Source organism: Prinia subflava, chromosome 14 (genome assembly GCF_021018805.1).
Source record: "Prinia subflava isolate CZ2003 ecotype Zambia chromosome 14, Cam_Psub_1.2, whole genome shotgun sequence".
Lineage (NCBI taxonomy): Eukaryota > Metazoa > Chordata > Aves > Passeriformes > Cisticolidae > Prinia > Prinia subflava.
In genome coordinates, this window is record NC_086260.1 from 11,726,840 (window position 1) to 11,748,742 (window position 21,903).

Genomic DNA, 21,903 nt, shown 5'->3' on the forward strand with positions numbered 1-21,903 from the left:
CCTGGAGTGGGCAGGCAGCCAGGGCAACACACTTTCTGCTCTTAGCTGTGACTGAAGGTCTCCCTGCCTGTCCCCAGTGGCCAGGTGTAAATCTCAAGGCCACCAAACAAACACAGGGGCTGTGATCTGTGCCAGGTCAGAAGCTACAGGCTGAGTTTTTGTTGTTACAGGAAGAGCTGCAAATAATTCAAACATAACCTGTTTTGTCTCTCTGTTTTGCAAACCAACCCCAGTTGCCTGCAGGCAATCAGCCTACTGGGCATAATGGCAACTGCTTCACTGTTCTCTCAGGGGAAATTCCTCAATGGAATGAATTAGAAACTCTGAAGAGGAGGAGGTCAGACTTGCTCCTTCATGGTGGTAAGAACTCCTGGCCCTAAAAAGCTCAGTAAAGAGCAAACCACACCAGAAGCAGGTTTCTCCCCACCCTGAGAAGCACCATGGGGGGCTGTATCCAAGGCTGCTCCTTGAGTGGGATGATGGAGCAGTCCATATCCAAAATCACTCCTCTCCTTGCTGCATGGCCACAAGTGGGATATGTAGAGATGTGCAAAACTCTCTTGAGCCTACTTTTCAGGGCTGTGTTCTGTCCGTCATCATGGCTTGCCTAGGAGATTCACCTGTCTCCCTGTTTCCCTCACTCCAGCCCAGCCCCAGGGAAATCCATCTCTGGGTGATGTGCAGCACATGCCATCCCACCAGAGCTTCCATTCCCACACAGGACAGGGATGCCCTTTATGAAGGGCCAGAGGGGAGGAGATGAAAAGCTGGGGGGAGACGGGCGAAGGCTGGAGGGAGCCCAGCACCAGGGGTGGGGGCACATCGGGAAGGCTCACACATAAAGGGCTGTCCTGTCTTCACACCTGCAGGGCAGCCAGGTGCAGACAGGGGGAATGGCACCACAGACAGGGGTTCGTCACTGGCAGACAGTGGCAAGGCACTTCAAATAAAGGCAAGCGGCATGGTGACAGGAGACAGAGGCTTGACTGCAGAGGAGAAGGCAGCTGTTGTGGGCATGGACTGGGGACAGGGATGGGTGGAGGTCTCTCCTTCTCTATCTCTGCATGTCCAAGCCTGGAGAGTAATTTGATGTGAATCCACAGCCATGCTGTGCCCTTGGCTTTCTGTGTCATATCCAGGGCACATTTACACCCAGGACTGCAGGTGGGGCTGGGGTTCTCTGAGAACCAGCTGTTTCCTTGCAGCGTGCACTAAACCTCATCACTTCCAACCCCAAAAATACCAATGTGGCCCAGCACTGTGTCTTGCTCCCCAGGAACTGGGAGTCTGGTGCTGTGGGATTGCTTCCTCTCACTGGGGCCAACACCTCTTGGGTCCTGCTCCCTTCTGCCTATTGTCACCGGTGTGGGGATGCCTGTGACCACTTTTCACACATTCCCCCGTGCATGGGGTTGAGCAGAGATTAGGGGTGCTGGAGAAGGAGGGTTCTTGTTTTAGACAGCAGGCTGTAGATGTTGAACCTCACGGCGTCCCGGCTGCTTTGGGGACAGCAGGGCAGAGGATGATCCTCGGGAGCGCCAGGCAGTCGGGAAAAGCGGGCGGATGGTGCCCTCCGGCGGCCCCGGGGCCGAGCTCGCAGCCAGCCTGGAGCGCAGCCGCTGCCAGGGACCCGCCAAGCTCGGGGCCAGCGAATTGCGATGTCGCTTCTGTTATTTTAGTCTGTAGGGGTTTCCCTCCTTTGGTCTCTGCTTTTCCCTGGCTTCCCGTTGGCTGAACTCTTCCTGTCCCTCAGCCCGGGGAAATACTGTGTGGGCATCAAACTGCTCCTGTGCTGTGGGGCCAGACCCCTCCCTAGAGAGAAGCCATGGGGTCCCTGCAGCCCCAGCCTCTGAATCACCCCCAGGATCCCGAGCCTGGCTGGCTCCCACTCAAGGGGTGGTAACATTTCTTGGTTTTAGGTTCAGGAAATCTGGGAATGATCTGGTCCTGGGTGGGCAGTGAAGGGGCTGTAAAGGGATGGGGTGATCCTGAGAAGAGCCTGGCAGGATGGACACCCCAGCGTGGGCTCTGTTTGGTGTTTGGGTGCTATTGTGGCTGCTAGCACACCTGGCTTGACCCCTGAGTGGGACCCAGAGTGTCTCTTTCCTGTCTCCCAGCTGGAAAGGGCTGGGTCCCTGACAGTTTTCCTGTTTGTGTTACCCTCGCAGAGTGAGTGGGGACGGCAGCTCCTCTCCTACTGGCACCAGTGGCAAGTCCCCAGACCTCCTACAGGAAGAAAGGAGGAATATTTGGGCTGGGCAGGGGCTCCTGAGGCCTGAGTAGCCCCAGAGCCCCTTGCAAGGCTTTCTGAGCCACTGGCCCTTGGGTCTCTGTGGAAGGCACATCCCAATGGTGGTTTGGAAGAGCCTTTCCCCTCCAACTGAATTTGCTGCAGCAGGGGAAAGGGGTGGGGCCAGGGCGATAGGTGCCCAGAGCCCCCTCCAACAGGCTGTGCTGGCTCGGCCACATGCCTGCACCAGACCAGCGGTGACAGATGTCTTCTGGAGCTGTCACAGGATGACAACAGAGGACAGAGGCTCCCAGCCCTGCCCTACAGATGGGCTGAGGCAGGGCTGCCTTCAAAGCATGCATGTTCCCCAGCCTGCTGGGATTACAAAGTTAAGGGCTGGCATTGTTTTCCCAGTTTCAGAAGGGGTGGATACCAAGCAGGATTAGTCTGGCAAACCTTCCCAATGTGCTCAAAGGAGCACAACAGGAACTTGAAGAGAAGAAGCTGCACCAATGACAGATGTCTCTCAGCAGCCTCTGCCTCCTGACACAGGCAGGATGCGCTCAGAGCAGGTGCTGCTGCTTTGTGGCTCTGTCTCTGCCAGGACAACTTTCCAGTGTGCCCCAGGAGCCCCCAGCACCACTAGTGCTGGAGGCAAGCAAACAGGGCACAGGCCTCTCTGCAGGAGAGAGAGGAGAGGTGAGAGGGTGGTGATCTGAGTACCTCTCTGCTGCTAACAGTCCAGGTCACCCCTGCAAGCCCCTGGAGGTTTGTGATAGTCATCACTCACTGAAGACAGGAGTTAACCCTTTGCCCTGGCAATGTCTATTCACAGAGGATGAAGCTGCCTGTATTTTGGGCCAGATGTTTGCTTTTCCATTTCTTGGTTTTAAAAATTGTATTTGACTCAAGAGGAACAAAATTCACTGTTGGATTGGGGGACTCTGACAATACCTTAGAGCAGGGGGAGCCCACTGTGGTAACCAGCTTTTCCCCAGAGCATTTGAACTACACAAAGCTATCACTGCCATCTAGGAGCTCTGGAGACCTCTGGGATGATGAGATATTTGTGGAGGCATCAGAAGAGCCTGGGAAAAGAGGGGCATGCAGCATGCAAGTAAATAGCTAAAGTGTGTATACATTTGTTTTGTTTTGGTTTTTTTGTGTGTGTTTGGGTTTTTTGTTTGTTTGGTTGGTTTGGTTTGGTTTTTTAAAATCATTTGCAATCAGTAGCAATTAGAAATAAAACCTGGAGAGCCACAAAACCCCTCAAACCCCTCTCTTCCTAAGTTGCTGCTCCCCAGGGCTTTACTGCCCAGTGACCCACATCAGCACTTCAAGGGCTGTTCTGTGCTTGGTGCAGTTGTGGAAAGCATGGTCACAAAGGTACTGGCAGCCTATGCAGGCAGCCAGCACTGAGGTAGCACCTTCTGCCTGAAAATGGGTCCTCTGTGAGCATGGGTAGGGGGCTAGACCTCCTCATGGGGCTTTGGGCAGTGGTCAGGCAGACTGGATGCATCTCCAGGAGCAGGGCTGAAGGGAGGGTATTACGTGCAGGGTGTTGTTTACCTGAGTGAGAAAATGTCCTGAGCAGGCACTGGGCACAGGGGAACCTGTGTCCATACATGGAATTTTCCCAGGCTGCTCTCCTGCTCTGTGCAGGCCATTTCTTACCTGCTTCATCATGTTCCTTTTTATGAAATTATTGTTGATGTCTCAGTCACCAGAAGCCAAATCTAAGTAGAAACATGTACCTGAACAAAGCTGCAGGGGTCAGCAAAGCAGTGCCAGGGGCATTTACTGCCGCACAAGGAGCTGCTCTCTCAGTCAGCTGCAGTGATTGCCTGGGCTCCTTGCTGAAACCACAGCCTGGCAGCAGCAGCTTGTGTTTGTCTGTGAGAACTTATTAGCTCTGATAACTCATTAAGTGGCAGAGAACTTGACTATGTGCCATAACCTGCCCGGCCCAGCTCTGCCAGCATGGGTCACATGTGGCCTTGATACCATCCAGCTCTGCAACAGCCTGTGCCTGCTGAAGGCAGGTGCCATGGGTGCACCCAGGCTGCCACTGCAGATCCTCTGCCATGCTCACAGCCAGCCACGTACTAAGGCACTGCAAACCAGACTGAGAACAAAAGAAGCTCAACACACCTCAGGCTTCCTATCTACCTAGCCTCAAGGATGACTGGCCTGGAGCACAGACACCAGACTCGGGCTGGGTTTTCTTTGGGGTGGCTCCAGGGGTTCGTGCTGTCAGCATGGTATCATGGAGCAGCTGGAGCATCCGTTAGGCTGCATGACTGACATGCCGTGTTTGTGAAACCCACTGCACTTGCGGTTGACCAGAGCACTGAAATAAGCCCGTCCGGAATTGGTGTACTGCTCTGTATCCTGATGTGGTGAGCAGCTCTGACTGGTGAGGGTGGGGGCAGTCCCACAGGGGTGACTGGTGGCAGTGGGACTGCAGGAGCTTGGCAGCACCACCATGAGGACCACATGTAGGGCCCCGCCGGCACCCGGAAAGCTCAGCCAGGCATTAACGGAACTGTGATAAAAATGAACGTGACCAGGACAGCAGTGCAGGGGAGATTAATGTCAGATAGTCAGAGGGGAGGAAACTGAGGCAGACAGCATTCAAACAGATACTGAAGCACACTGAGGGGGAAGAGGAAGGGAAGGGGGTAGATGCTGCTTTTCTCAGCATTGCTGCATCTGCAGATCTCATCCCTCCCTACAGCCTTTGAGAAGAGAGGAAGGGACAAAGGGTTTACTTGAAGTGTGTCTATCACCCTTGTCAGCCCTGTCCTCCAAATCCTCACACCCCTGCAGGAGGGGGACCTGCCCCTCTATACCCACCTGAACATGCACATCAGCACTTTTCACTGCCTGAGACCTTGATCTACATCTCTTGTGGGTACCTGTCCAGGCCAGGTTTGGTCTGCTGCCTATCAGCAAACCTTTGACTGTGATCGGAGCACTCTTTGATGCAAGAAGGTGCTTTTCTGTGGCTGTGTAAAGAGCAAAGCTCCCCTCATCACTAGTATCAGCTGATCTGGCCTTGCCCACCTTGCCAGAGAAAGACTGGTTGTCCAGTATCTCTCCCACTGCCTGGTCCTCGGATTCACCACAACTTCTTCAGAACCTCACAGCTTCCATCCATGCAGGTACAAGAGCCTCCCTGAGGCCTCCTTTGGTCCATCGCCTTTGGTGCACTGGTTTCTCTCTGCCCTCCTTGCTGATGACATGCTCTTTCTCACCTGAATGAGGCAATCCATGTCCTTACCCAGCCTCCAGTGCCTCACCTTCCCTCCTGATTCCCATCTGTGCCCTGGGCACTTTGAACGTGTCTCCCAAAAAAGTATCCAAGCTCCTTAATACCTGTCCATGGCGTCACGCCAAACAAAAGTCTCACTGGGATAAATCAGAGAAAAGACATCTCCTTAGCAAGGCTTAAATAAGTAGTTAGAGGAGCTGGGGTCCAGTGGGGCTATGCACACCCTGTTCACAGCTTTGCCCTATCTCCTGCCCTCATCCTTCGTATTTCTGCCCTGCATCCCTTTCTGCATGCCGAGTCTGGGGTTCAGCTCCGTGCTGGCCCGGCTGAGCCAGCAAAACCCCTCGAAACGCCAGCCCAGGGTGGGCCGAGGCAGAGGAACCAGGTTGTCCCTTTGTCCCCGCGGCAGGCCAAGCGAGGGCCTGCAGGGACCCCTGGTGGCGGCCGGGAGCCGAGGGAGCTTCTTCAGGGGCAGCCCTGCATCCCGCGGAGCTGGAGAGTGCCCGCGCCCAGGGAGCTGCCAGGCTGGAATCTTAGAGCAAGAAGGGGGCTCCTACGTACAGCATCCCCTGAGCAGCCCCAGCTCCTGCTTTTCTGCTGCAAGAAGGAGAAGGGGAACCAAGGACTTTTTGTCTCCCCTGGACTGGATGAAGAGTCAGGGAGAGATATTTTCAATCTCAGTCCCATTCTAGTCGGTTTTCCTTCTTCCTTCCTCGCATGTCTGCCGGGGAGTGGGTGGAGGGGCCGGCTGGAAGCACATGTTCCTGTGCCGGCCGAGCTATTGCAAAGGTGATGCCTGCTCCTGGCTGTGAGGCTTGAGGTGGGTAGTGTCAGAGCTGACAGTCCTGGGCACAGACAGCACGGGTGGCTGACAAAATCTTCTTCCGTGACCAGTCAAGGGTAAATCATGTTCCTACATGCAAGGGGTGCAATGCCTGTCTGGACTGCCTTGTTCCATCACTACGTGTGTTTGGTATCCAGGGATGCTGAATATAAGTGATGAAAATTGAAGTCCACTTGCAAGTCATCAGTAAAGTGTAAAGATAACAAATTTCGGCACTGTCCTCCAATAGAATTGTTGCTAGTTCATAAAGCTGTCATGTGAAGGTGCCCTGTGGCACAATAACTGGTGTCCCAAAGGTAGCAAAAGCTGCTGCCTGTTCTAATTCTCTGGGAATGTCCCAAGGTGGAGGTTACACCCAATCTTGTGGGCAGAGCTGACCTAGGACCCTGCACAGGCCATGCAAGCAAAGGCAGGGGGCACTGCGGGCATAGGAACCAGCAGGGATGGGGTGAGAAGGGAGGGCAAGCAGCTTGCAAGCCCAGCTTGCTGCCCCTGGGATGGGCATCCTCCTGTGTTCCTGGCTCCTGTGGCTGCTCCCCCTCCTGAGTTCCTGGCTCCTGCGGCTGGTGCCCATGCTCCACTCCCATCACTCACAGAGGTGGTGCTGTTCACAGGGTACTCTTGGACTCTTGGCTAGGATAAAGCTAGGAGGTTTTTGTATCCACCCACCTCCTGGAGAGCTGCAGCCTCATTCAGAAGTGAGTGTCATTCATTTATCCGGATGATGAGGAATCCTTCAACCCCTGTAGTTTTGTACAACGAGCTCCTTTTCAAACAAGCCAGGTGGTATGTATCCCAAACAGCACCTCCTGAAATAAAGGACCAATCAATCAAGGACACTCAGCTAGGATGCTTGCTCTGATGCTCTGGTTGTATTATTTCTTTTTAGCCTTAGCACCTCAGTAATTCACCTGTCCAGAGCTGGTGCTCACTTGATCCTCCATTCCTCAGCTCACACCTTGTCCCTGCTAACCCACATCATGTGGATGTGCTCTTTCACCACCATCTTCTCTAAATCCTCTTCATCATCCCTCTCTGAATGCCTTGAGATTGTATAATCTCCCTGGGTGCCAAAGAGGCACACGACACACCACACAAGAAGCGTGTTGGTGTGTACATTGAGCAGCAGAGAAGTGTGGTTTTGGCTGCCTGGGACCCTGAGCAGCTGTATTTGGCTGAGGACACCACCCCGCCTTTTAGTGGTAGCAGCCCTGGGGGCTGGCCTTGAGCTCCTCACTGTCATTTCCTTCACCAATCCCTTTTTCTCTTTGCACAGCAGGTTTACCAAAGAGGTGCCAAGCATCACCATCACCTTCCCGCATCCCTGTTCAGAACCATTGCCACTGTGATGCTGCTCTGTGAGCGACGAGCATGAAAATGTCACCATGGGAGGGCATTTGGTAAACCAGCATCTCTGGACTTTGGTCCAAGCCCAGCAAGCCCTGAACCACTCCATTCAGGACCAGTTCAAGAGTCAGAGGGCAAGAAGTACCCATGGTCTTTTTGCTTGTGTACCTGGCTGAGAATAAAATGTTGTCCTAATGGCAAGCTCCAGGCAGAGCCTTCCTTGCACAGCCACCCAGTAGCCTTGTAGAGTCAGGAACTCTGAAGGATGGGAGGAGACCACTTATGTTGTGTCTCCAGCAGCTGGATGTGGCAGGGTATGATGGTCAGAGGCACAGTGACATGGAGGCAGCCAGCAGAGCCTGCATGCCTGAGCCAACATCTCCCCTTGGTGGGGAGGGACCCAACACAATGTGCAGTCTGGCTTCTGCTTTAGCTGTGAGCTCACAGCTTCTTTGCTATCTACCTCTATGCTCTCTGAGGTGCTGGGGGCAGCTCCTCTCTTTTGAGCATCCCATGACATGCAGAGCTCAAGAGATGTGGGATACTCCCAGGTCACTCTTTCCCGGGGTTGGCTTTCTCCAGCCTGTGCTGTCCAAGTGATCCTCTGCACTGCTGGCCAAGTGATGCTCTGCACCTCACAGCTGTGCCTCGTGAGCCCTTGCCATGCTCAGCCCTCATGTTCCCATGGGAGAAGAATGCTCCCCATCTTCTTTGGAGCCCCTGGCACAGCAGAGGCTTCAGGCTGGGCACTACAGAGAGCCACACAAGTGACACAAATGGAGCACATCCCCTGACACCAGAGCTATCAAAGCTGGGTCTGCCATGGCAGGCAAGGCCCACACTGACCCTTGTGATGATCCTCCAACTTCAGCATGCATGGTTGCTGTCCTTGGGAAGTGGAGGAAGCTCAACAGTGCAAGTTGGAGCCCCTGCAAAAGATGGCAGAGGGGCTGGACAGGGAGGATGGGGTCCCAGTGAGCCCACCATGGTCCCAGTGGGGTGGCCTGCCTTGGCTGTGCCTCAAGACCTTGGAGGAGTCCCCGAGGACATTTCCTGTTTGCTGCCCATGCTGAAGCATCGACCCTTCAACCGCCACCAGTCCTCTGCTTCCGGCAGGGGCTCCCGCCCGGAGCCCCCCTGCATTATCAGCTCACCAGATGCATTTTTCAGGATACTGTGGTAAAACTGTGCCGGGCAGGCGCTGTCATTTGGGGTTTTCTCTCATGTCAGCTTTGAAGACAAATTGGACGAGGAGGAGCAAGAAGGGGGGAAAGAAAAAATAATAAATTTAAGCCCCCCCCAAAAAAAAGAAAAAAAAAAAAAAAAGAAAAAAAAGAAAGAAAGAATGATGCTCGCCACCATCCTAGGCCAGAGCTGACCCATGTGCCAGTGTGGCAATGGGTCCCCCAAGCGGTGTGGCCAGCAGTGGCTGGGGACAGGGCAGGTGGGGGTATTCAGCATGGCAGTGTCATCCCCTGGCACTGTTGGCCTCTAGTGGCAGTGGAGGCAGTAAGGTGCCATTGCAGTACCCTGGACCTCACAGGCCCCACCAGCACCATTGGAGATCTTCTCCCATCCCTCTTGGCACTGTCACCCACTGGGAAATGGTCCTCATCCCAATGCTGCTGCTGGCAGGACATGGTCCCCCTCTAGGACACAGCCCACCTTGCACTGGTGAGGTGCTGGGAAAGAGGGTATGAGATATACCTTACCCTTTAGCCAGAGGCAGCTCAAACTGGCCAAACTAGTCTCTGGGTCTCTGGTCCAAAGCCACCAGATGGTGCTGAGCAGCTGACAGACTGGGTAGACTGGGAAATAGACAGCATTACTAGGGATGAAGGGAGGGAAACAGCAGGTGGGAAGTCCGTCTTTCCATCTGTGGAGCCTGGCAGGGAATGTTTACCAAGTCTGCCATGGGGATGGGGTACCCAAAGTTGTGGGCCCCACTGGAGGAATGGTCCATGGACAGATAAAGGGAACAGACCATGGATGCTCTTGACCCTGAGAACTTGCCAAAACTCCCTGTGCTGGTGCAGAATGTGCACAGGTGTGATGAGGGTGTGCTCCCTGAGACTGTAATACAGCAGGCAGCATTAAAGCATGACTGCTTACATGATGCTTGGCATGTGCTCAAGCTCTGCTTCCTGCTGAAGTGGCAGGGTGAGGTCGACTGGAAGAGATGTTGCTAAACCAGGCATGCTTTTGTATGTGCTCCTCCAAGGTGTACACAGACATGGCAGCTCCAGAACCAACCACAGACATGCAGGATTTGCTCCAAGGTAAGCCCAGTGATTTTCCTTCACTGGATGAAAAATACATAAAAAGGTGGTTGGTCCCTGCAGAGCAGAGGGGAAGTGTCAGCATGGGGAGGGGAGAAAGGGTCAATTGTATGGAAATAGTACTGAGCTATCCCCACTCACAGAAGATGGATGCAGGGCTGGCTAGGGCAAGAGGCTGTGGGTGGGAGTTACAATGCACTTATATAAAACCCCAAGTTTCTTTCCAGCCCTTGAGTTCAAGCATCCGCTGGAGGATGAGTTGGAACTCCTGGGCTGGTCTTCAGTTCTAGATTTTCCCTTGGATGACTGTAAACTAGAAGTCAAAGACAGAAAAGCTGTTAATTTCGCTGCCCAGGACCCCCAGGAGAAGCTGTGGGTGTGGGTATCACCGTGGTGAGCAGGGGAGGTGTGGCAAGGTGGTGGGAGCAGTGGGATGCCTGTGCAAGGCAGGTGGCTGTGCTGTGATCTGAAATCATGGCTGCTCACTTTCACCAGCAAATCTTGCATGTGTGTGGTTTCCTTTTCCCTCTGCTCCGTACACTTTTTTCTTCTCTGCATCGTGTTCCTTTTGCTGTGGAGGCAAATTTCAGCCCTTTTAATCTTTTGGTTCCAAACTCTGCACAGGAATAAAACTAAACACAAACTCCCAGAAGGGCTCAGATTTAATTACATGTGAGATGTTAATCTGCTGGAGGGTCTCAAGTGCTTCTATATATGAGCTTTTCTTTTCCTACTGCTGTTCTGCAATTCCCCTGGCAGATGCCTCCCAATTCCTAACAACCTCCCCAGGCTATTTTCTCTGAGCAAGATCACAAGTGAACTTTCTAGCTCAGAAAAGCTTCTGTGAAGAGAAGCAGAGACAGTCCTTCAGCAGCTCCCACCTCTCTCTTGAAGGTTAGGCTATTTTTGAAGGCAGCAGGAAAAGGGAGATGGTCCCCTCCATCAGCCTGGGATTCCCTTGCCCACAGGTCTCAGGTTAGATGGCCACAAGTGTGGCTGAACGCAAGAGGAGCCCTCGTGCCTGGATTCCCTGGTGGCAGTGCCTATATCCCTACCCAATGTTGGCTGTGATGCTTTGGGAACCTGCTGGCTCCAGTTCCTCACAGCTGATGACCTGCCAAGCCTGGAAGAAGTAAGGGATATCATTGCAAAGCAGCAGCTGGAGTTCAGGGAGATCCCAAAGACAGCCAAAAATGGTGCTGGCAAGGCCAGCCCTGGCCAGGGACCTGGTGGAGTGGCCCTGGTGGCAGAAGCCAGTATGGTGACAGTGGCTGAAGAAATAACTCAAGTCCCACCTGAGCCACATGGATGAGCTCCCTGACAGCTCCATTTGGGCTGCTCTGCAGTAGCTCCTTCTTGTCCTCAGTGGGCACCTTGCGTCACACATCTGGCAAGGAGCATTACCTGGGCACGTCAAGGAGTCTGAGCGGGGAGATCAATTGGAAACCTCCTTGGATGTATTTAGTTTATAAAACCCAACCATGGGAGAGAGATTTTAAAGCCAGATTCCCTAGAGCCCTCAGGGCTGATGGGGAAGACAGCAGATGAACAGGTGACCACCTTCCTGACCCAATGACATTTATCCCTTTCCCAATCCCATGGACTTGAAGCTGCTCCCTTTAAATTTGGCAGAGACAAACAGCTACAGCCCTAAACTGATTTGCTGCCATCAGGTGTTGCTGCTCTGCCCCTCCCCTGGCTCCTGCAGATCCTAAGCTCCCGGTAGGTGTTGTGGTTTTTTCCATTTTTTCTCATTTATTCACAGCAGTAAATCTGCAAGAATCCAGAAACGGCTCAGGTTTCTAGGTCACTCTGCTGCTGTGTATTTGTTAAAAGGTTCCCTGATGTATGTGCTGCTGCAGGAGCAGCACTGGGGCAGAAGGGGCCCAGGGAGCACAGTGTGGGAGGCATGTCCCCCCACAGAGGGCAGCAGAAAGGAGCTGTGTGGAGAGGAGTAAGGCATCACTTCAGCACTGGCTGTTTTATTCTCGGCCTCAGGAACTGGGGCAGCTCTCCTTGGTCGGGACCAGAAGCCTTTCTAGCTGAGGCTGCCTGCATTCATCCTATTTATAGCTGCTATCTTTGCAGATATGGTTTCCATTAACAAACATTATCTCAACCTGCCCAGTAGCTGTGTGGGCTGAGGTGTATGCTGATTGATCAGATCCCCTTGGGATAGAAAGACACAGGCACTATCAACCCCACAGGGATTAGTAACAGACACCACAAGCTCCATTGTACCCTTGGGGGTCTGAGCTGTGGGTCCAGCCAGGCAGAAATGCTATCTGGGAGGGAAGGGTGACACTGCTTTTCCTCTGCTCGGGGAATAGAAAGTTAGGGGTATCTTTGGGATCACCAGTTTTATCCCTCCTCTTATCCTCTGGACCTGCCTGCTTTGGCTGGGTACAACAGGCAGCCCTTGTCTGGCTTTGGATGCACCTGGTACTCCCTGAGTATGGTGTGTGTTCTGGCTTGATGAATTAATGATAATTTATTTGATTTTAGCTATTTGCACCTGGTCAGGCAGGACTCACTGTCTCAGGGCTCCCCATAGCAGCTGGACAGGGAGCAGATGGGCAGGGATTTAGGCTTGCTCACTCTGCTGCCAGGTGAGGTTTGTGGGCATAGGACAGAGCTGGCACCTGGTGACAATGTGGTGGTGGGTGCTGGGCTCAGGCCTGCTGCAAAATATTCCTAACAAACCACTTTGGAAGCTGTGTGGTGCCACCGCTAAGCCTGACGATAAATGAGGGACTCCATAGACATTTCTGGGTTGCGAGCAGGTCAGGGGCAGGAAGCAGGAACTCCCGAAGTTTATTTACAATGTCACTTATATACACTCCTATAATGTTCATCCATTGGAGGATGAACTCCCCACCTCCTAATCAACACTGGTCAAACTAACCGTCCATCACCTTTTCTCCTCCCAACTAGAAATATGTAAACAAGGAGAGACAGTTAGCAAAACACGGCCAGTGTTTACATTAACAGGCGGGAGAGAAGCTGCACATTCTCTTTCAATGTGAGCACTTGACACACAGGAAAAAACCTCATGGCAACAGTGTGGTCTTGGGCAGAGGGCTTTCCAACTCACTGCATCCTCTGTACAAGGAGAAAATCCCAGGAGAGGATAAAGACTACTTTTATCTCAGCTAAAAGGGGCTAGTAAGGAGCAGAGACAAGTACGTCTGAGACAGACCTGAGGTATGTAAGTCCACGACAGAGGGACAGCAGTGCAGGTAGTCTGGCAAAGGGCTGGGAAGTGTCCTGCTGCTTGTGCATATACAAGCACAGGACTTGCAGGCAGCACTAAGCCACAAGGGCTATGTTTGCCTCAAGCCTCACATGGTGCCAGTGTGAGGCACTGTGACAAACCTTCACTCCCCAGCACAGCCACATTTGGCAGTAATCTCCTTGTGAGCCACCACTCTGTGGGGAAATCATGGGCTTTGCCTGGTCTGCAGGCAACCTCCAGACTCTCTGCTGAATCTGCTTCCCACAGGAAACTGCAGGTGCCCAGCGGAGAGGGCTACATACCACTTACCACCCCTGCCCTGCACAGGCACCCAGCCATGGGCAGCTGCCACCAGTTGTAGTTCAAGGCAAAAGAGAGGGACACATAGCCCCTTCTGCCCTTCGTTTTTTTTCTATATGAGGATCTCTAACCACTTTGATCCAAACAACTATGCCAGGCAAAGGCAGTAGGGGAAAACCATATTGCTGTCTCTGCAGCCATGTCTGAGGTATTCAACAGTGAACTGAGGCAAAGATGCACAAAAAAGTCTTAGGGGACTGATACCAGCAGGGGATTGCGTACACTCCTCAAGGTATCTAAGTGTGAGTAAGGACTTACATGGACAGCACAAGGGATGCACGGACTTTTGTCACATGCAGCACAGTATGAGGATGGCAGGAGGGGTTCTGTTGTTTTTCTCTGTGAGGGTGTAGGTGCATGCACAGTTTTGGGGAATAAGGGCTTGGCCTTCTCCCTGGTCTGGGTCAGGGCTTTGTGAGGTGGCAGAGCTCTGACCTCAAGGCACACAACTGACAGGACGCAAGAGTGGTCAGGGCTGAATGCTGTTCCATAGAGAACTGCACTGCCTGGCCATGGGCAGGATGGGGCCACCCAGCCCTTTCACCTCCCCCCAGCCCAGCACAACATGTATACGCAAGGCAGTTTTATTTCAGAGTAGAACAAAGATCTCTTTTATTCTTCAGGGAGCTGAGACCTTCAGCTTTGCCATGAGTTTGTCTCTGCTCAGACTGGCTCCTTGTGTGCATTTACTCAAAGCACATCTATACAGGGCAAACCAAAAGCAGGAGACTGTTTCATAACTTGGCTGAGTCTCACCTCTGGTAAAGAAATCCCATTACCCAGCCAAACACGAAGTCATTGTCCCTTGCACAGCATGTGCTGCTGAGCAGACAGGCTCTATAGAAAAATCTAAAACCAAAATGTACTTTCAGACATTCCACATCAACTTTTCCCTAACTTTTCTGGGAGTGAGTTTTGGCTCAAAGTGTATCACACTCACCTCCCTTCACACATCTCCCTTCATACCTCTCCCCTCTGTGCAGTTGCTAAAGCAGAGTTACAGCGCATCAAGTATGTTGTCAATTTTGGAGACCAGGTCCTGGCGCTTGTTGGAATGCATCTTCTCGTTCTCAATGTACGTGTCCTTCTTGAGCTTGCCTGCCACCAGCCGCTCTGCCTCTACCGACGACTTCAGGACCAGTTCCTTTACTTGTCCATCCAGCTTCTGAATCTCACTTACCTGACAGGGTGACAAACCAAGGGAGTATTAGAGGAGACAAAACAAAACAACAAAATCCCTACAGTGAAGCTGGCATAGAAGAGATGGCAGATGATAGCAAAAGATGAAGCCAGTGCTAAGCAGAAACATCTCTCATTCCTGAATGTTGCCTCCTGAGCCGCCACATTATGAGGAATATTCTATGAATGGGTAACTAAGGAGTGCAGATAAAAGGGGCTCCAAGGACCCAGGGCAAGAGACTGTTAAAAGAGTATTTGATGATGGATTTCAAAGGCTTCAAGCTAAATCACAGCTCTGACAGCTGGAAGCTGCGTCCTTACAGTTAATGTTCATGAACATTAACTGTGTCCCTACAGTTAATGTTCATGGTGTGTGAGTGGTAGGTCTGCAATGACAGAGAGCTACTCTTTGAGTTAAATAACAGATTAACCAAGGTGGCTGTTGGCTAAATGGGCCTTAGAGACTAAAGTGTCCCTCATTTGGGGTTAAGTGTTAAAATATATTGAAGGGAAGGATAGTGGGTGTGTGTTCATTGTGCCATGGCATGATATCATGGCAACATGATAGCGCAAAAAACCCCTGGAGGAGCATCCTGTTACCAAAATTCTGTCAGCACCAAATGCGAATGTGCAAGAAAACAAGAGATGAGGAAGAAGATTTTGGGTTGACTGGTAAGTACTACTTACTACTGGTGTAAGTAGTAGAGTTAGAACTGTCACAATGTCGATAGTTTCCATTTTTGCTTAAGTGTCACTACCATAAGCTCAATGAGAAGCATCAGGATTGTGTTACAAAAGCACTGATCTGTACAAATGCAGCTGGTTCAAGGGCTGTTTAAGAAACAGCACAAGCAGCTGTTTATCAGCAACACTTACAGGCCTGCACAACTGAGATTATTGCAAAAGTAACACTATTCACACGCCCTTGCAGAGATCAAGCCATTTTCAGAGGAAAAAACCCAACCTAGACTGGCTACAAAAATTAAACCCCCAATTAAAACTCATTTATACTTGACAGAGCCAAGAACAGGAGAGCTTATAAAATAAATTTGTATTTCTTACTTTATCACATAAGTCAGAGCCTTCTGTCTTCAGTTTAGACTGCAGAGAGGCTATTTCATTCGTCAGGGCCTTGTGCTCCAACTCCAAAGACTTCTTGCCACCGTTCAGGGTGGAGATGTCCCGTGACTGCTTGTATTTATTCACTGCTTCATCAAAGTGACGGTACAGCCCAAGTCTCTTGTTCACCAGAGTAAGCACCTGCTCTGTGATGCAGGCAACCTTCATCCTAGCTTCAGCAGCTGGATCCTGCAAGAGGGCAGGAGGGAAGATCAAAGCAGTTGTATCTTTGACCTGCATCAAGCCATGCCTGCAATCTGCCACAGGACTGTTACAGAAACTGTTCCCTTTGCAATTAAGTTAAATGACAGTAATTAGGTGAATGGTGCTGATTAGGGGAAGCACCTTTCAGCACTCAGCCCAACATAGAGTTTAACAGTGAAAACAGTGCAGATGGAGAAAGGCAGACATCCCTTCTTCTCAGGGGGATTCCTTTTTATGCAGCAAGCAAAACTCTAGCTAGCTTTGTAATACCAGATCAGGCCTACAAGAGTACCAGTGCTCAGACGCAATAAAAACAGGCCTTTAAATAACCAGTAAAACATTGGAATGGCAGAAACATTCAGCAAGAATTACTGATATGAAAAATTGCCATTCAACAGCTGAGAAATCTGCTTATATTCCCACAGGGTTCTTCATCATTCAGACCTTGGTGATGGAAAAGTCCAGCCTGACATAGATGATCACAGTGAAGAACAAGATGTAAAAGGCTCCAACCACCAAGAGAGGCTCTTGCAGCATTAGGATTTTGTTGAAGGTGTAATGAACCTACAAGAGAAATTCCAAACACTGAGCAGTATCCCATGCTACTGCAGGGTTAACTCCTCAGGCAGCAGCAGAACCACCCAAGCAGTCCAACAAGTGTTTATTTCTCAAGTGTTTTGACCAAGCTACTGAATTCAGAGGCACAACTCCTTAGAGGCAACACTCACCACGATGTCTTGGATGTGCTGCTCCACCAGGTTGCTCTTGTGCGCCACAATAACAGGACGTCCAAAAGTGTCCAGATATGTGTAGTGAAGCTCATCCAAGGCACGACTGATTTCATAGGGGCTGTCCACATGGATATTCCTGTAGATAAAACCAGACAGTCCCATATGACTATGGTGTTTGAGATGACACAGCCCAGTTGTCTTGGGCAACTGTAGCCTCTAGCACAAGGTAAATGATGCAGTTTAAACAATGCTCTACAAGGAAGCAAAGCTGTGTTCCAAGATCTCCTTCATATGCAGAGTCATGGTTTTGATTCACTGTCCCCAGGCCATTAGAGCAGACTGGAGAATTGCCACCAACACAGCACTGTCTGCAGTAACAAGCCAGGCAGAATCATACTTACTTGGCTCCTTCTGGCAAGACAATCTTGACAGTCAGAGAGTCTGTAACTTGCTCATCAAACACGTGGTCAACAAACCTCATCTTCAAGGCATACTGATCACCTAAGAGTGCAAAGCAGAGTGGTTACAGTTCCTCAGAGAACAAAGGACAGCCTTGAAGCTCAGCTCCCAACCAGGGCAGGAGCAGAATTTGCATGGATAATTGTGCAGCAGGGGGACACCAGCTCACTTAGATGTATTTTAAACAGATGTCTACAAAAACCTGAAGGAAGTACAAAAAAGGTGGATTTGCATATTCTAGAAAAAATAGCTGGCAACTGTTGTTGCTAAGACCCTATGTACCACAGCTTTCAATTCTTTTTTGTACAGCAACTACCTTTAAACACATAGGAGGACGTTTTTATTCCCTTCCCCTCAGCCACCCACCAAGACTGTAGAGGTATTCGTAGCTTGGCAGGTTATAGCCAATGATGTAATGGGTTTTCCAGCCCCCAAAAAGCGGGAATCGGGGACGGATCTCCATCTCCACAGAATCATCCAGGACAAGAAGGTGGCTGGTGGAGATGTTCCCAATTTCATCTCTGTAATACACGTCCTGCGCAGCAGCTGGGAGAATGGTCTGTAAGGAAAGAAGCAGCAGTGGGTGCATCAGAGGGGAGCTACTTCCAGTGAAACTGGCAAAACCCATAAAGGCAGGTAAGTATTGAGAAACTGTGCTCCCACATGAGACATGACAAAATTCAGTTGCACTGAGTGGTAAAATTGTGCTATTATAAACAATCCCACAAGTGGCTCCCAACAATAAAATCACTCGGCCTCCAAATGAATGTGCTTTCTCCAGCTGAGTTTCTAACTACCCAGACAGCAAGGGATCTCATCATGCCCACCAGGACAACTTCCTTTTCATTCCAATCTGCTGCCCTAGCTGACTGGGCTTGCTGGCTTTACACTCAGCAAAATGAGATTTCTGTTTCGCTGCACCACCCTAGAGAATTACAACAACCAATCCTGGAGACTACAAGCAGTGAGAAAGGTTTTGGTTCAGATGAGAACATGTAATACTTTTTACATCTGTCTAGCACACCCACAGCTTTAGTTCCTGTTGAGCACTTTGTGAACAAGGAATGGATGGGTGAGTTTCCAACTAATACTGTTCAACATGAGGAGGATATGAGAGGCGACTCTGAAAATAAGGAGGTGGGGACACAATGAATGGTCCTTGCACAGTGGAAAACCCGAAGCAGGGATCTCAATACAATGGTAAGGGAGGGACTCAGAGGATCTCTAAGACTGGAGGGGTAGGAGTGTGGAGAAACACTTCGTGCCCTGGTGTGTGAAGTGTGTTAGACCAGCAAATGCAATAAGGGGTGTAACTTCCTAATGCTGCTTCCAAAAGCTATTCCTATCCAGCATAAGCTTTCTCTTAAAATAGACCAGTTTTAATATTCTTTGATTACTGGGGCATGGTTACCAAACAACAGGCAAAGAACAACTGCATTTTTTTTCCTCTGGGGATCTAAGAAAGAGCGAAGCCATAACTACAAAAAATACAAGTGCAAAATGTCAACCTTAAAAGACTTGACAGAAGAAATCCCACTGTCTGGCTGTCTCTGGTAGTCATATCTGGAGAAAGGCCCTTTCAGCACTGCTCCTGTGTGCTTTAAATCAACTGTCTCTTCAACCGCAATGTTACCCCAGTGAGACACCTCAATGACTCGTGTCATGCTGGTGATGGTTAGAAATGGACTGTTATTTTCATAGTGCACCTTCAGAGTGTCCTAATGAGGGAAAAAAAGACAAACTGTCAGTAAGTAAAAGTAAGGAGCAAGCTCCCCTCACAATGATCCACTCCATGTGTCACAGAGAACCCTCCTTGGCAGATGCACATGTTCTTGGCCTGTACACATGACCTGTACACAGGTCATGGCTGACCTGTGATTTCTATGTGAAAGCCTCTGCTTCCCACTCTCCAGCCTCTGCGACACATGTTCCATATCTGGAAGATGCTCTCTGCAGAGCCACAATCCCCTTGCACAGAAATTTACCTGGCTGTATGGAGGGATGTCCTTGAAGGGGCCATATTCTATCATGTCCTCAGTGCGGGAAGGGTTGCCCAGCTTGGTGTAACTCTCCACATTCCTGGAGGCCAGTTTGACACGGGTTGTTTGGGTCTTGGTGACATATGGTGAGTAAAAATAATGATTTCCTTCAAAGACCACAAACTGCTTCTCACTTTGGGTGATGTGAGTAGGATAAGGCTGCAAGACGTGTGTGAAAACCATTTCAACAGAGACACGGACCTTGGCTCCGGGGGCCAAAGGAGATGGCAGCTTCACTGAGAAGAACTTCCCACTGGAAGGGAGAAAAACAGGTAAGTCATGTGGGATCTCCCTTGAGAGAGCGTTCAAATTCACTCACTGCAACATCCCCTGTGGACAGGTGACCATGTATCACTTGTGTAATGTATGATTTGGGCAGGTATTTTACTTGCTCCTCCAAGACATAGAGATGTCTTGTCCCAGCAGGTGTCATTGCTGTGCTGGGGAAGCAGCACAGGCTGAACTGTGTCCAGGCACAGTTACAGTCTTTGCTTCACAAAAAACCACCTAGTTCCCTTTTTGAAAGAGGAATGGTGACCCTTCCCTAATCCTGCATTTACAAAGCTTCAGCAAGAGTATTTTCCAGTCTTCTCCAGATGACAGGAATGATCTTCATCACAGGAAGCACAGGCACAAGTCCAGAAGACAAATGACACACATCTTAAGCACCTGTTCCCACAAAGTCTGTTCACTCTCAGATTTTTGCCCACAGGATCTGAAATTAAGGAATGGCCAGAATGGGAGCAAGGTTTTGGACTGAGATTCTACAGAATGGATTGAGACTCCATCAAATCTGTAAGGATTCACTAGACAGACTGAAGTGATGCCAGAAGCAAATAAACTTCACGTCATACCTGGTGGCCCAAGGGCAGGATCACATGAGACATCCACATCCAGGCATGTCAGAACCCAAGGTCTACCTTGGCAACTTAACTCCACAGCTACTGTACTCTTGAAACCCAGCTGCATTGTGCTTTTGAGCCACTTTACAGGCACTGCTTACCTCTCAGCTCTTGTGGCTCAGAAACACCTGCCTGCAGCACCTACATAATATTCCAAGCTTGGCAGTACAGAACCTGATGCAAACAGTAGCATCCTCTCTCCCAGCAGCAGGAAGAGCCTGTACTGGGCCACAATACCCAGTGCTCTGTGGTGCTCAACACATAGCCACAGGGCACTAAACCCTCTGTAGTCACAACTGCCAACCATCTGAGAGTTCAAAATGGAGTAATGGGTACGAGCATAACCAAATGCTTCTCTCACCTGGTGTCCCAGGGGGCCAAGGCACTGAGTACAAGAGACTGAGCACAGCTGAGAAAGAAAATACTCATGATCTCTAGGTATGTGAAACTAGGGTAGTATCTCTGCTTCATTGTGAGGACAACCCCCCATGCACAGCTTTACCTGTTGACCTTAGAGGGTGATACTCACCTTTTGCCCTTAACTTTAGTCTCTTTTACTTCCAAGGTGTTATCCTCTTCTTCCTCACCTTTCACCTGTTCCCAAACAACATACAGGATCAGTGTGTTGCTATTTAAAAGACTTAAGACATCCAGGGCAAAGTCTGTATAGTCCTTGTAAGGAGTTTTTAGGGGGGATGTCTCCCAGAAAGTACAAGCTTATATATAACCAATGTAGAAAAAAAAAAAAAAATTAAAGGCCCTTTCATAATGTTCACGAATACAAATTGCAGTATAGTCAGTGTGCAAGAACACATACTGGAGGTTTGTGGTAACTCTCATGTTCCCATGTTCCCTCAGCCTGGTTCCCAAGCCAGCAGAGTCATCGTAACTTGCACAAATAAGAATATTGACCAAATGCTTTTGTGATTTCCCTTGTGACTGGGGAGTGAGCAGGCCACGGAGAATATGGCCTGACCAGTTGAGATACACTACAGAACTCTGTATAGAAGAGATATACTATAGAGCACTGTATGTAACTCTCTACTGTATGCAGAGTTTATCTGAAGTGAAAATATTTCTGAGGCTAGGACAGAAGTACTGTCCTACTGCTCCTCCAACCCTCCTGTGAGTAAGGGCCGGGTCCCCCGTCCCGGCGCTACCTGGGGCTGCCAGCCCTGCTCTGGCAGTGTTGGTGGCGACCCACGTCCAGCCGTGACGGCGTGAATCGCCCCTCTCATCGCCTCCTAGGCCTCCCATCTCCGCCCTAACCCGCGACACACACCCCTCATTCCCGGCCGGCTGCGGAATCCGGGAGAGGCGCTGAGGGCCCGGCAGTGCCGACGTGTCCCTTCGGGCGCAGGGCTAGGCAGCGCCCGCGGCACCCCGGGGCGCGGCGCTCGGTGCCTGCTCCCCTCGCTCACCTGCACACCCAGGTGGGCCAGGCGGGGCTCCAGCCCGGGCTCCAGCGCCAGCAGGAAGGCAGAGGCGGCTGCGCCGCCCGGTGCGTTGGCAAAGCTGAGCTCGGCCGAGATCTTGGCCAGGTGCGTGCTGAGGTCCAGCGAGCGCCACACCTCGTCCAGCACTAGATCGGCGTTGGTCCCGGCGGCCGCCAGGCAGAAGATCAGCAGGCGGCACAGCAGTCCCTCCATGGCCGGCACACCGCACGGGGAGGGCAGAAGATGGCGGCGCCCGCGCTGTACG

The 21,903-nt window shown here is 51.0% G+C and overlaps 1 protein-coding gene across 1 annotated transcript; it reads right to left on the reverse strand.

The window, feature by feature from the left end:
• Window positions 1–14,151: 14,151 nt before the first annotated feature.
• RPN1 (ribophorin I) lies at window positions 14,152–21,875 on the reverse strand. The gene is made up of 10 exons (XM_063412073.1): window positions 21,624–21,875; window positions 20,732–20,796; window positions 19,247–19,553; window positions 18,770–18,979; window positions 17,628–17,820; window positions 17,204–17,303; window positions 16,800–16,938; window positions 16,516–16,635; window positions 15,811–16,056; window positions 14,152–14,749 (listed from the first exon to the last, which is right to left on the reverse strand). The coding sequence occupies exons 1-10, from the start codon at window positions 21,849–21,851 to the stop codon at window positions 14,567–14,569; spliced, it is 1,791 nt and encodes a 596-aa protein (XP_063268143.1). The 5' UTR covers window positions 21,852–21,875; the 3' UTR covers window positions 14,152–14,566.
• Between the last annotated feature and the right edge of the window lie 28 nt (window positions 21,876–21,903).

Coding starts and splice junctions, on each gene's coding strand:
- RPN1 (XM_063412073.1), bottom strand. CDS start 21,851: ATGGAGGGACTGCTGTGCCGCCTGCTGATCTTCTGCCTGGCGGCCGCC. Junction 17,821..18,769: donor CTTCTGTCAAGTCTTTTAAG/GTTGACATTTTG, acceptor CTTTCCTTACAG/ACCATTCTCCCAGCTGCTGC. Junction 16,939..17,203: donor GTCTTGCCAGAAGGAGCCAA/GTAAGTATGATT, acceptor TTTTATCTACAG/GAATATCCATGTGGACAGCC.